Source organism: Podarcis vaucheri, assembly GCF_965113315.1.
Source record: "Podarcis vaucheri genome assembly, chromosome: 14".
NCBI classification, from domain to species: Eukaryota; Metazoa; Chordata; class Lepidosauria; order Squamata; family Lacertidae; genus Podarcis; species Podarcis vaucheri.
The window spans coordinates 35,438,012-35,452,355 of record NC_138752.1 but is presented as its reverse complement, the minus strand read 5'-3'; the positions used below and the strand labels follow the sequence as shown (position 1 = coordinate 35,452,355).

General features: G+C 44.8%; 1 protein-coding gene across 15 annotated transcripts in view; it reads left to right on the top strand.

The window, feature by feature from the left end:
- The first annotated feature begins 3,222 nt into the window (after window positions 1-3,222).
- The window catches only part of RBFOX1 (RNA binding fox-1 homolog 1), a 1,477,709-nt gene continuing 1,466,587 nt past the window's right edge, over window positions 3,223-14,344 (top strand). For 6 of the 15 annotated variants that reach the window (XM_082199122.1, XM_082199144.1, XM_082199145.1 and 3 more), the window contains exon 1: window positions 3,226-3,631. In XM_082199122.1, the coding sequence (XP_082055248.1) occupies window positions 3,380-3,631 (252 nt within the window). In that variant the 5' untranslated portion in view covers window positions 3,226-3,379. Of the gene's footprint in view, window positions 3,632-14,344 lie in introns of all 15 variants that reach the window. The other 9 variants (XM_082199112.1, XM_082199133.1, XM_082199143.1 and 6 more) reach the window with 5 other exon arrangements.

Here is a 14,344-nt window from a genome sequence, read left to right as displayed (position 1 = left end):
GTGGAAGGTGTCCGTGAGGGTTCAGGCTTTGGCCCTATAGGCTCCAGTGGTCTGGGAGTCCTTGTCCAACTGCCTCAGGCAGAGTGGTCTCCTTATCTTCTGCAGTCAGCTCTGAGCCATGACCCAGATCCAGCTCCTCATTCGGTGCCCCTGCAGCCTCCAACTCTGTCCAGATCCCTGCTGGATACAGGGTTCATGATACTTCTTCACAATTCTAACAAGACTCAGTAAACATTCACACTATACATTTAAATCACTATACTACTTTAAACTACCACTGTAGTTTTTTTAAGCTTAGGAGACACCCCCCCTTTTTCCTCACAGAGCTACAATTCTGTGTTGAACATCCTTAGATCCCTCCAGACAAGAGATGCATTTCCAAGGGCTCCCAAGGGGAGAAGGAATGACCATTGAACCTTTTTGAAGTCTGCAATATAGGCAGACCTTAATAAATGCAGTACAAATAAGTATTAATATAGAGGGGTTTCCTACACATTTTTGCCTGGGTTTCCATTCACTATGGCCGGCATCTCTCCCCTTGTAGACCATGGAACATAAAGTAATCCAATAAGAGCTAATGAAATATTTACTGGCTTTTAAGAAGTAATTAGGCCCATGCATTGTAGAGCTTAAGTGCGGGAGGTAATGTAAGTAAAATGAAAACCTGGAAATGAATTTTTCATTTCTGTGAACTCATCTGGATAATCGATCCCCCCTTTGGACAATCAGGTGTAAAAGCAGCAGATTAGATTAATCAGCAGAACTCATCTCTTGTGACTTCGTTGGTTCTCTGGGGTTTAGGGTTGCCAACTTTCCAGTTGGCCCCGGTGGCTGCGCCTTTCTAAGCTGCTGAATGTGCTTCTGTGCTTTAGGACAAGGGTCATCATTCGGCCACAGGAAAATAATCTCCATCTGATTTACCTGCAGAAAGTTGCCATGAAAGGTGCAACATCAGGGCAGGTTAGTCAGTTGGCAGCTTAGCTTGGGATGGATGTCCAAGGATGCAAAGGCTGACTTTTTTTAAAGCCGTATTTTAGAACCAGTAACATTATACCTTTGCTGAGAACATCTCAGCAACCCAGACAGCGCATTGCTGCTGTATATATAACATTGGCATTGACTTGAGGAAACTCCACCCATAGCTCAGTGGTGGAGCATCTGCTTTGCAGGCAGAAGGTCCCAAGTTCAACCCCCAACATCTCCAAGAACAGCTGGAAGAGACCTCTGCTTTGAAACACTGGAGAGTTGCAGACAATACAGTACTGAGCTGGATGGATCAATGGTCTGACTCGGGAAAAGCATGTCTTTTGCAGGCTATATCTACAGTGCAGATGTCCTGGTTTTCCAGTGCAATCTTACTCGTGCCCATTGAAAATAAAGTCCCATTGAGTTCAATAGATCTTACTCCCAGGTATCAACGTAGGTTGAAAGTCATCCCTTCACCATGAGCAACCCTGGGAATCACGGTTATTTCTCTGTATTGGTGTATCAAAGAATTCTTACTACAAAAGCAATACATTTTTTAGGAGGTGGAGCCACTGTAGCACTTGCAGAGGTGTAGTTAGGCAATTGCTGACTTTGACTTAAAGATCTTATAGTCTTTCCCCTATATCTTTAGATGCTTATTCTTCTAAGGGAATTTGCCCTGAAGTTCTGCCAAGACAGGACCAGTGAAATTCCAGTTTACAAAGGGCCAATGTAAGTCTGTAACGACAGAACAAGCTCTTTCTGCAAATGCCATCATAGTGTGTACCACTGCTATGCTATATCCTATTCTCATCACTGGTGAAAGACCAATGTGCTACTCAAAGTACTAGATATTATGATCTACCAAGAGACAGTGCAAGACAGTGGTTAGTTAGACTGGGGAGGTCTCCTTGTTCAGATGCTGAAGTTTTCCGAGGCCACATTCACACCAGACAATTAAAGCACTATGATGCCACTTTAAACAGTCATGGCTTCCCCAAAAGAATTATGGGACCTGCAGTTGGTAGAGCCTCAGGTACAACTCCCATCAACACAGTTGTGTTGGGCGTCAGGATGTGATAGGGGTGTAATACAAGACAACTGCAAGCCACCAGGTTGGGAGAGGCTGGCTTCTCTCCTCAGTGCCATTATCAACAACTGCTACTACTACCTCTCAATAACAGCTAGCTGTAGATGCTAGCAAGCCGTTTCCCAGAGAAAGATCTCATGAATGGGCTTTCCAAAGGAGAATAATAGACAAGGTATCTCATAAGACTGGGACTCATGGACACCCAATAAAGCTGAATGTTGGAAGATTCAGGATCTCTCCAGGTTCTTCAGGGGGAGACTTCAGAAACCTCTCTCCTTCAGTCATGAATTAGTTCCTTTAAAAAAGAGAGCAGTGCAGTCTTGGGCTTTTCAAATGAACTAAGGATGCCTGACTCACCCTGAGAAACCTCCTCCCCAATGAGCCTGTCTGCCTCTGGTGGGTAATGGGGAAGGAAACAGTGAACATTTCCCTAGCTCCACAGGCAGCCAGACAATTCACTAAATCCCACAGCACTTGGGTGTACAAAAAATCCCAGTGCTTGAGTTCTGGCATAGTTAGGTGATCAAGCGCTGTGGGTTAAACCACAGAGCCTAGGACTTGCTGATCAGAAGGTCGGTGGTTCGAATCCCCACAACGGGGTGAGCTCCCGTTGTTCGGTTCCTGCTCCTGCCAACCTAGCAGTTCAAAAGCACGTCAAAGTGCAAGTAGATAAATAGCTACTGCTCCAGCGGGAAGGTAAACAGCGTTTCCGTGCGCTGCTCTGGTTTGCCAGAAGCGGCTTAGTCATGCTGGCCACATGACCTGGAAGCTGTACGCTGGCTCCCTCGGCCAATAAAGTGAGATGAGCACTGCAACCCCAGAGTCGGCCATGACTGAACCTAATGCTCAGGGGTCCCTTTACCTTTAATGGGATCTAAACTGCCTGATTTGATAAGGATTTTTTTTCCATTATAAAAACAAACAGAACCCTATTTTGATAGAACCAGAAATGTATAAACACTGAAACTGAGGATTTAGTCAAAGTAATCATTGTTGGGGGAAATGATCAATATCTGAAAGGTTATTGCATGTGTGTTTGGGAGAGAGATATTAAAGTTTGTGCCCTGCCTTGTGCAGACACCACTACCGAAGGAATCACTCTAGCCAGCAGCAGAGGGAGCTAAAGAAATGGAAGTGACAAGCTTTGCAAAGGCACTGAAACACCAGTTAAATTTTTAAAAGAAGCCTGTGCATATCGGAGAGAGCAAGGCTGGCAGCTCTCAGAAGCCCCAAATCTTCCCCCAAAGAGGCAGCTTCGCTAGGCCAAAATAATACTGAAAAAAATATAGTAAAGTGCACAACCTTCCTTGTTCTTTTTCTAAAATGTCCAATCCTGCTAGCAGCTTGGAGGAGGCAGTGAAACAGAGAGTCAGAGATGGCAAGATGAGGCGAGAGGAAGTGGAGGATCCACAACCCGAGGGGAAGAGATTGAAGCTGGGGAACGATGGAGGAAGCATTGGAATGAAAGGAAGAGAAGGTGGAGAAGAAGAGGAGGAGGAGGAGGAGGCAAGGAATGGAATGGCTTCCTCGGGCAGAGAAGAGTCTGGGACCCAGACAGAGGGAGAAGGCCAAACTGTGAGTAAAGACATCTGAACTGGTGGTGTGTGTTTGGGGGTGAGGTTTAAAAGATGACTTTTGGGGGACTTACCTTTGTGAAGTTGATCAGGTTTTGCACTAATGATGCTGTCCCGCCTCGTCAAGAACAGCCAAATGTATCTGTTGAACCATTGCTGTTTCCTTGCCCTTTTCACTCCATGAGTTTGCAAGGTGTGACACTGACCTCCTGGTGAGTGTTTTGCGAGAGTCACTCGCTTCCGAGAGATGAGTTTCCCAGTCTGCTTCCTTCCACTCTCGGTGGGACAAGGGAGGAAAGTCCTGAGTGGGCTGGGTCTGCCGTAATGGTCCATCAGTCTAGGCCCTTCGCTTCTTCCTAGACTTGGAAAGAGCAGTCAGAGCACCTTGAATCTGGCAGAAGAGTTTGGTGGGTAGTGGGGCATGTTTTTAAGGGACGGGGGAATGTTCAGTTGGCTTGTGACTTTTCCAAAAGAAAAATCACATTAGGTAGAAGAACCAGTCTTTCTATTTATTTGTTTTTAAGTCTCACCATCATCTGAGTTTCTCAGCATAAACCGTGTGTTGGTATGTGTTCAGCGTCTGTGCTTGATGGCAGGTGCTGGGAATGTAGCTCAAAAGCCTGTTTTGTTTTGTTAAATAAAGAAAATGAAAACAGATGGGTAGCACTTGACAATTTCTTTGAAACACAGACAGGTGAGATGCTTGCTCCTGCCTGTTACTTTCTGCACCTGTGTAGGTCTTAGCTCAGCTATTCCCCCAAATGGGGAAAGCAGAGTTTCCTAAGTGAGCTCATTGGCAGGATGGGAAGTTTGTAGTGGTGTCTCGTTTTGAAAAGCATGGTTTATCTCCCCAATCTCTCTCCTGCCCACCCGCTCCCAATCCTGGGTGCCTTTCTTGAATTGAGATCTGCTTCCTTGCCAGATAAGAAATCAATGACTGATACATGCTTTTGGAAGGATTTACAGACCTTGCTAATTTGAAAGGCAGAGAGTGTTTTTTTGCTTGATTCATCCCGCTGGCAGGATTATTTCTCTGAATGCAGCTGTTTTTTGCCTGCCTGACAGCACACAATTAGTATTTAACACATCATCGTTGGTGTACAACAGCAAGGAGCAGGCATGACATTTCTCTTCTTATCCCTCTCTGCTGCCTTGCATTTGGTGTTTGTGTACTGTTCAAATTCATGGGAGAACTCTGTCTGTGTTGGATGCTGCGCTGTCAAACTGTAATTGAACAGATCTTGTTAGTAGCTGCTGGAGAATGAAAGTCAAGTTGACTGAACCTCTTAAATGAAGGTGTAATTGAGTGGGATTGGGAAGTTACTAAACCAGGCAAAACATTGAACAGATCTGAGGCAATGGCTAAAGAATATTTCTTGCTCCAGTCTGTAAACTGCATGTTTTCCCACACCCTTCCATTTTCCTGAGCTGTCACTTCAGGGGTAACTTTTGACAGGGTCATGCTTCTGTTTAAGGAGGAGGTACCAGGAAATTGTGGTGGTTTTATAAGATACGTTTATATCAAAGTTGAGCAGATAGGCAAGGCATCTTTAAATCTGTCCTATGGGGAAGGTTCAGGGCAGAGCAAAGGAAAGTACATAGTTAAACTTGGGAATTTCCTCCCAGAAGAGGTTATGATGATCACTGACTTGGATGCCTTTAAAAGTGGGTTAGACAAATTCATGGAGGATAAGACTAGCCAGAATGGCTAAATGTTCTACCTCCATTGTTGGAGCCAGTGTACTTCGGAATATTAGTTGCTGGTGAGTGGAAGAATGCTACTGGGCATGATGGCTGTGTTCTGTCTCTGCTGCTGGAGGTAGCATGCCTCTGCATATCAGTTTCTGGGAATGACAGGTGGGGAGAGAGTGCTTCTCACCTGAGCATCTTGTTGGTCACTGTAAGAACAGAATGGTGGACTACAGATGGGCCTTTGGTCTGATCCAGCAGGGCTTTTATGTTATTGAAGTAGCATCAGTTCCCATCAAAGCAACAACATGTATTTGGTGTTTTTCATAAAGTGCAGATCTGTTAATATCGGCTCCATATTGCAGGTGGGGAGGGAAGAGGTGAGACCGAGGGACTTGGCTTGCCCAAGGCAGTTGACTGACTCTCTGGCATAGGTGAAATTCAAATTGGTGCCTTTCTGATCCATTGTCTAAGCTTCCAGCTTTTAGGTTATAGCAGCATTCCAGATCCTCCTTATAGACCAGGGCTATCGGACTGGTGTTTCTCCAGATGTTGTTGGACAACAACTCCCAACATCCCTTGACAATGACCATGCTGGCTGCAGTTGATGGGAGCTGGAATCCAACAACATCTGGCAGGCTGCTGGCTCCTTCTGATCTGATGTGGAGATGTATAGTGTTCCACAAATGGACAGGTGAGTTTCCCTCTTTGTTCATTTTTATTGCTTAAAAAGAGAGGTTTTGAACTGAAGTTGCGCTTAAATAGTAAGGGAATTCCAGTCAATCTCCCACAATGCTTCACAAGAAGAAATCTATTCTCAGTCTTGCAACTGGAACATTATCTATCTAATATTCCCAAAGGCTTGAGGCAGAGCAACAATTAGAAGAATAATTAAATTAAATGATCCCCTCATTTCCTGACTAAAGCTCAAACTTCTAAAGGGTGCTTAGTCTTGGACTACTGTGGGAAGGTACATTTGTTATTAAGAGTTGGGGAGAGGAAGCCACCAAGAACCCCTTTCTGTGTGCGTAAGAGCCTCCCTACTTATGTGGGGGTTACGTTCCTGGGGAACATAGTCTAAAAAGCCTGGAAACACCCTCTAAACCTCTGGAAACCCTTGAAAAACCCTCGAAAAAAACCAGTAGCACTTTACTAGATTGGCACGAATGGTGGCAATGGTAGCTCTCAGTCTTCCTCATCACTGGAGTACAATGTGGGAACAATAACAAGCAGGGTAGACCGGTACACCGAAGTGCCTGGCTATGATTCAGAGGTAGACAGATACCCCAAAGTGCTGGGGATTGCTAGCCATTTTCCTGTTCTTTTTGCTCCATTTTTGCAGTTTCCCTCCACTCTTTTTTGGGCCGCTTTTGCCCCTTTTGTACCTTTTTTGCAGTTTAAATAGATTTATTTATTCCCTGCAGCACGCTTGACTCGAACCCATGTAAGTGGGGGAAACGCCTGTATTGTTAAAAGCGGCCTTCCCAGACCCCCATTCCTCCAGGTGTTTTGGACTATAACTCCCATCAGGCTCCTAGTCTAGGATGCTGTACCCCAAAACATATGGAAGGCATCAGGTTTGAGGATATCTGAGTGTCTGTGGTGTGAACTTAGAATCGTAGAGCTGGAAGGCCATTCAACCTCTTCTGCTTAGAAACCTCCAATGAATAATAATAATAATAATAATAATAATAATGGATAATGGAGAGTAATAATGGGGGTGAGGCAGTCAACAAGGAACGTTTGGAGATACAGACAGACGATGGCACAAATCTGTCTCTCATTACCTAATCCTTGCAGTACCAGTTCCAGGTTTTGGAGGGCATTTGGGCAAGGCACCATCCCTGGACACAGTGTGTCTACATTTTCACCAGCATTCTTGCCAGCTACTCCTCTTTCTTCTCATTTGCTACCACCTGCTTGCTTTCCCTCCTTACCCCTGTCTGGGCCAGAGTGAGAGATGGTACAGAGAAGGAGCAGGTCCAGGGGTTTCTTGTCATTTGGCCACACTGCTGGGGCGCTGGCAGATTCCCAGTGATGCAGGCTGTTGGCATTGTTGCTGCTTTTTACCGAAGGCAGAACCACAGGAAGTTGCCTTACACTACATCGGAGCAATGATCCATCTAGCTCAGTATAGTCTACACTGACTGGCAGTTTCTCTCCAGGGTTTTAGAGCAGGAGTCTTTCCCAGCCATACAGGGAGATGTTGGGAAGTAAACATGGGGCCTTCTGCATGCAAATCACCTGCTGCCCCACTGAGTTGTGGCCATCCTTCTATCTCATCCAAATTCAGATTCAGTCACTGCCCCTGAATCTAGTCCTCGATGTCCAGAAAATTCAGGTGACTGTGATTTCTCTCTGCATTTGTTTGTCAGGCGGCAGGAAGGGGGAATATGCCATGTCCCCTGAGAAAGTTTGAATGAGCATCAGTTCAATGACTTTGCTCTCTCTCTCTCTTTTTAAAAAGGAGAATCTTTTGAACAAACCTAATAGCATTAGAAGTCCAGGAAATCAATGGGTGCACTGTAGAAAGATTTCCTAATAGTCCGTAATGATTTCTATTAAAGAAGTACATTTTTTTTAAAAAAAGCCTTTATTGGGCTGTTGTAAAAGAAATTCCACATTTTATAACTGTTCTTTTTACAAATGTTTGCTTGTTTGTGGATTCTGCAGCAGCAGCTCTTCTTGGGGGGTAGAAGCAAAGGAGCACCCCAGGTTGTTATTACTTTGCTAACCAGAGTGCAAAACTTCCCATTGATTGTACTTGAAAAAGGGCACATGAGGAGCAATCCCCATGGGGCATAACAGAGCTATAGCATGAATTCTGTTCTCCTTCCATGCAACTCTTCTGTGGATTCTGCTCCACCAATCCGGGTCTGCCCTCAGATAAGCTACACTTGCCTGAATTCTTCCAATCAGTCCATTGGGTGGCCTTGGCTGTCAGCTTCCTCCTCCTCCTCCTTAGTTTCAGTTTTGCCCTTGTAGAACTCAACAGGGGAGGAGAAGGATTGGGGACAAAGCTAGAGTGAGCTGGGTTTTTCTTTCATTGACTCTTGTGCCACCTACTGTTAGCCTCCTTACCTCGCGCCTCACCAGTCCCAATGTGCACCAGCCACCAGTGCACATTGGTGTACTTCGCTCATTCATTGGCTGTTGCTTTGCCTATCACTGGCTATGGCTCCACCTCCTATTGGCCTTCCACCCCATCAGTCCCAGGGTGCACCAGCCACTGCCGCAACTCTTCCAGTCTTTCCGTACCCACGGAACATGAACTTAGGGTGGGGGAGACTGGATCGGGATGTGGGAGATGATTTCAGGCCTCCTGACCACAGTAATATACTGAATTCACAGGAGTGCAACCTGAGAGGGGAGAACAGGATTCTTGTGGATTTCTACTAGAGAGCCACCCATTCATGGCTGCTGCAATAGTGGCAGAGCTGGGTCCAGCCAAATATTTGAGTGTTTTGCTTGGCAGGTTCTTAACCACTTGATTCCTTTGATCTACAGAACTGGCACTGCTATAGGTGCCACATAATACTAGTAGGAAATCAATATTTTAGTGTGGTAGCACTCACACTTTGCAACACTCTGCCTATTGACACCAGGCAAGTTCCTTCACTATTATTTTTGGCACCTGCTAAAAACCTTTTTTTAAAAAGTCAGCCTATCCAGACATGTCATGTGTTTTATTCCAGTTTTTAGGTTATTGTTGATGTTAATTATTTCTGAATATTTTAAATAGTTGTTTTTAACAATTTTATGGTTTGGTTCTTTTTGTAAACTGCTTTGAGGTAGTCTCTCTCTCTCTCTCTCTCTCTCTCTCTCTCTCTCTCTCTCTCTCACACACACACACACACACACACACACACACACACAATCAAGTCCTTTATAAGTTTTATGAAATAAAATAACAACAAGGCTTAAACTGTAGCCAGGTTTCTCCTGTTCCACAAACAGGGATGTATGTCCTGTTGGAACACCCCCTGCCCTATGCTCAGAGGACAACCCAGACTAGGAGTGTCCACCTCCTTTACTAGGTCTTTCTGGATTAAATGACATGGCTTTGCCAGGCTCTTCAGCTTCAAAAGACTTACTCCTTGGACAACCCCCATTGCCAATGGCCCATCCAGTCCAACAGCCTGTTCTCAAAGTGGCAGATCAGATGCCCCAATGGAAAACCCACAAAGAGGACATGAGCGCATCAGCTTCACATTCAGCTAGGGGTGGAGTTCAGTATAAGCTTGGCAAAAGCATGAGTAGTGTCTCATTTCTGCAATCTCTGATATGACCCTAATTCATGTATGGTAAGAGAGGATAGATCTTTGGAGGCCCATGAATTCTAAGTGTATGTCTTTTGCATTGCACCCAGCTTTGGCTGGTGAATCTAGCAATTCTAGGCTGGATCTAGACACATCAAAGTAGCGTTTCTGTTTAAAGTGTTGCAAATTTAAACAGACAAAACAGGTAGAGAAAAACGGGACTCCACATCGCCCTCTGGTGGCACAATGTTATATCGCATGTAAGGTAAAGGTAAAGGTACCCCTGCCCGTACGGGCCAGTCGTGACCGACTCTAGGGTTGTGCACTCACCTCACTCTAGAGGCCAGGAGCCGGCGCTGTCCGAAGACACTTCCGGGTCACGTGGCCAGTGTGACGAAGCTGCTCTGGTGAGCCAGCACCAGCGCAGCACACGGAAACACCGTTTACCTTCCCGCTATAAAGCGGTACCTATTTATCTACTTGCACTTAAGGGTGCTTTTGAACTGCTAGGTGGGCAGGAGCTGGGACCGAACGATGGGAGCTCACCCTGCCGCGGGGATTCGAACCGCCGACCATACGATCGGCAAGTCCTAGGCACTGAGGTTTTACCCACAGCGCCACCTGCGTCCCATATTGCATGTACAACGCATATAAACCACTTTTTCTTTGCCAGTCTAGCTGAAACAGAGCAGATTCTCCAGCCTTTCCCTGCATTAGGGAACTCTGCTTCTGTTGCTGATGGCAAGATGCTTTCATCTTCTGCATCTTTGCTCTCCCTTACGCAACTTGACAGGAGCCAAGGCTGATGTTTAACTGGAAAATAAAGGAATATATACAGTATCAAGGGTGGTTGTTGTTGGTTTTTTTTGGACAAGAAATTCATTTCAGGTTTAGGAAGCTGAGCAACACTTGGGTACTTTCTGGGTTGTGTTTTTAAGAAAGTTGTGATGTGAAGGACCCGGCAAGTGGGGCCAATTGATTTCCTGCCAATTCTGGCTTGTTTGTAGCTAGTACATTTTCTCCTCTTTGGGATCTAAGTGTTAAAAATATCAAGGAATGGGGCTTTCTCCACTTCCCCAGGGAAGCTGCTCTACAGCTTCATCATTCTTGCTGTTCTATTTTACATTTCTTGCAGTGTCACTTATTTTAAAGATGCAGGGCAGTTGCAAAGCAAGGGGTCTGAAACAGGCACCATGTCTATTTTCCTTCCTTCCTTCCTTCCTTCCTTCCTTCCTTCCTTCCTTCCTTCCTTCCTTCCGTAATTTCAAATGAGTTTACTCCAGCCTCCCTGCCCCCTTGATAGGGGAAGGTGCTGTGCTCCAGATGGTGTTGGCCTAATGCAAAGCAAAGTTGGGCCAGATCTCACCACCAGTGCAGGTCAATTTTGCAGGTGGGCAGGAACACTCTCCCTGCCTCCTCATTTCTCTTTGTCAGTGCCCAGCATGGAAATGCAGCAGGCTGCCATGGGAGGATAGAAGTGATCTATTTCTTCTCCAAGGTTCTTAACCTGGCTGAAATTAAGTGTCCAGCCTAGGGGCTCAAAGTGAGAAAGAGCTAGGCGAGTGGTGAGACATATCTCACTGCCCCGGTGGGTGTAGAAGTCCTGTCCCAAATATGGACTTTTATCAAGTCTCTTCCCCCTCCCTCCCTAGTAACCAGTGGCTTAGTTACTCTACTCCACCTCCTTCCACACCACTTGGTTATCTTGACTGCAGGCTGTCAGCCCATGTCTGAGAGACACCAGCTTTCCCTAGGGAAGGGTTGTAGATCAATCGCAGAGCATTTGTTTTTGTGCACAGAAGGCTCAGGGTTCAGTCCCCAGCATCTCCAGGCAGGGCTGAGAGCTTGCTGCTAGTTAAGTAGACAATATTAAGCTTGATGGACCAATGGCCTGAGTTGGTATAGCAGTTTCCTATGTTCATCAGGAGCATCCATAGATCAGTGAACAAACACCGGCTTTGCATGCAGAACTCCCAGTTTTAATCTGCAGCATGTTGAGGTAGGTCTGAGAGAGACCCCTGCCTGAAATGCTTAAATTGGCCCCAGTGCCTATAGCTTTCCCAGAAACTGAATGTGCTTCTTTGCTTAAGGAGTGTGGCCATAATTGCACTACAAACACTTACTCCTACTCATTTATCTGCATCAAGCTGCCATTTAAGGCACAACAGCAGGGTGGGTCAGTTGGCAGCCTTGGCTTGGGAGGAATGTGGAAAGGCTGATTTTTTTTTGTTTTGTTTTTGCATGCTACATTTTAGTGCCAGGAATATTACACCTCTGCTGAGGACATTTCAGCACCCTGGATAGTAGCAAACCTTTTTTTAAAAAAATAAAAAACAAACAAAAAAACCAGAAGCCATATTTGGTTTTTTTTTTACAATGGTTTGACGAAGGGCCAGAGTTCAGTGTTCAGAACACATGCTTTGCATGCAGAAGGCCCCTTTCAATTTCCAGCATCTCAGAGCAGGGCAGGGCAAGACCCCTGTCCTAAATCCTGGAAAGCTGCTAGACACTACTACACTAGATGGGCCAGATTTAGTTGCTGGAAACTGCAGGTGGCCAGAGTGCTGTTGTACTCAAGTGCTACTTGTGGGTTTCCAATTGGCAACTGCTTAGTTCCTGTGAGAACAGGATGCTGGGTTAATCGGGCTACTGGCTTGATTCAGCAGGCTTGCTTTCCATTCTTAGGGCAGCTTCCTATATTACTCTGCCTTGTGTGTGATGGGAAGGCCCAGCGGTTACATCCTGGGCTGTGCCCAAGTCCAAGATCTGAGTCTGAATCCTCACATTGGATTTGTGCAGGTAGAAGACTACCCTCTGCCAGCTGCAGACTGCTCAGCATGACATCTTATGTTCTTCTGTGCCATTTAGCAGCCAACGACTTAGAGACATCCCCCTCCCACCCCACTCACAAAGTTTTTATGGCCAGTTTCCTTTGTATCAATTTTCAAACGTTTATGAAAATTACAATCTTCAATAACCATTTTCCCAAAGATGAGCCGTTGAGCTAGACAAAAGCTGCAAACATTATGCAGATGGCTGCAAATGGGTTTCTGCCTCACTGCAGAGTCTTTCTTTTTGCAAATGGTTTGGAGGAAATGGAATGGAATTCTTGTGTGTGTGTGCAAGTTGTGAATGTATTCAGAGACAATTCCAGGGGTGTCCTTTTGCCTCCCGCCGCTGGTGGTATGAATATGAAACTCTGGCTGAGAGATTGCAATTATAGCATTGTTAGGAAGTGCTGAGCAAGACATTAGCTGGTCACTTGGATTGGTTTCCGTCATTTTTCACAGAAACACAAAGATGTTCAAAATGATCAAAACTATTAGCATCTTCCTTGCACCAACTGAGTTCCCTTCAGAGAAGGCTGCAAATCAGATGTAAAACTTTGGACAATATTCTACCTGAAATTGGTCCATATGTCAGAGATGAGAAGAGCAAAAGTCTAGGCTCAAAGCCTCTTCAGCAATGAAGCCTATTGGGTAGCCTTTAATTAATCAACAAAACAATTGATTTAATTCGAGTTATCTCTTGGGTTTAGAATGGGTTATAGCCATTTCCCCAAAGGCAAATGTTTTTGTCCACAAGACTAGATGGATGGAGGAGGAAATGGACTGAGTGTGCATTTAAAGACAAACTTAATTCATACCTTCCAGAACGAAGAGGCAAACTGAAATGCAGCAGTCTTATGCAAATTGCTCTTCTCTGAATTTTGTGATGCAGTTCTCCAGCCAAAAATGCATGTGTGCATTTATATTAGTGAAAAGAACATGCAATTTGAAAATTGCTTGGAAATTGTAGGCAAAATTGCATACAAACATGTCTATATAAGGAGAAATTTGCACTAAACTGCTGATGAATCTTCATGAGAGTTTTTTAAAATAAAAGTCACCAACAGATGTGGAAATGTATGGAAATGAATATAAGATTTGAAAAAATGAGAAACTTAGAAAACTGACATGGACAGATGTTTCTATCCCTAAGTGAGGAAGCACCCAAATTGCATGAAGGAATCTTGCACCTGCAGAACTCTGCTCGTGAAACTCCTATGCCCAAACTGGGGGATGCACATTCTCACTGCAGCCCTATATAGTGTTACCTTGGTTCTCAAACTTAATCTGTTCCAGAAGTTGGTTCCAAAGCCAAAACATTCCAAAACCAAGGCACGCTTTCCCATAGAAAGCAATGCAAAATGGATTAATCCGTTCCAGACTTTTAAAAACAACCCCTAAAACAGCAATTTAACATGAATTTTGCTACCTAATGAGACCATTGGTCCATAAAATGAAAGCAATAATCAATGCACGGTACTGTAAAATAAATAAGCCAGTATTGTAGATGATAAGAATTATTATTTTTTTTTCTTACCTGCACTGATGATAGTCATTGTTTGGATGGGGGGCTTTTATCCATTTCTGCAGCCACACAATCAATCAATCAATCAATCAATCAGTCAGTCAGTCAATCAATCAGTAGCGGAACTGAGTTCCACACAGTCACAAAAACAAATTAACCGAAAAAGCCTCAAAAACAAAACCCCAAAATAAATATCAAAAACAAAAGCACCAAACCTAATCAGTTCCAGAAGTCCATTTGACTTCCAAAATGTTTGAAAACCAAGGCACAGCTTCTGATCAGTGCAGGTGCCCCGGAAACAATAGCTGACAGCCGCATTGGACGTTCGGCTTCTGAAAAAGGTTCAAAAACTAGAACACTTAGTTCCAGGTTTTTGGCATTTGGGAACTAAGGTGTTTGAGTACCAAGGCATT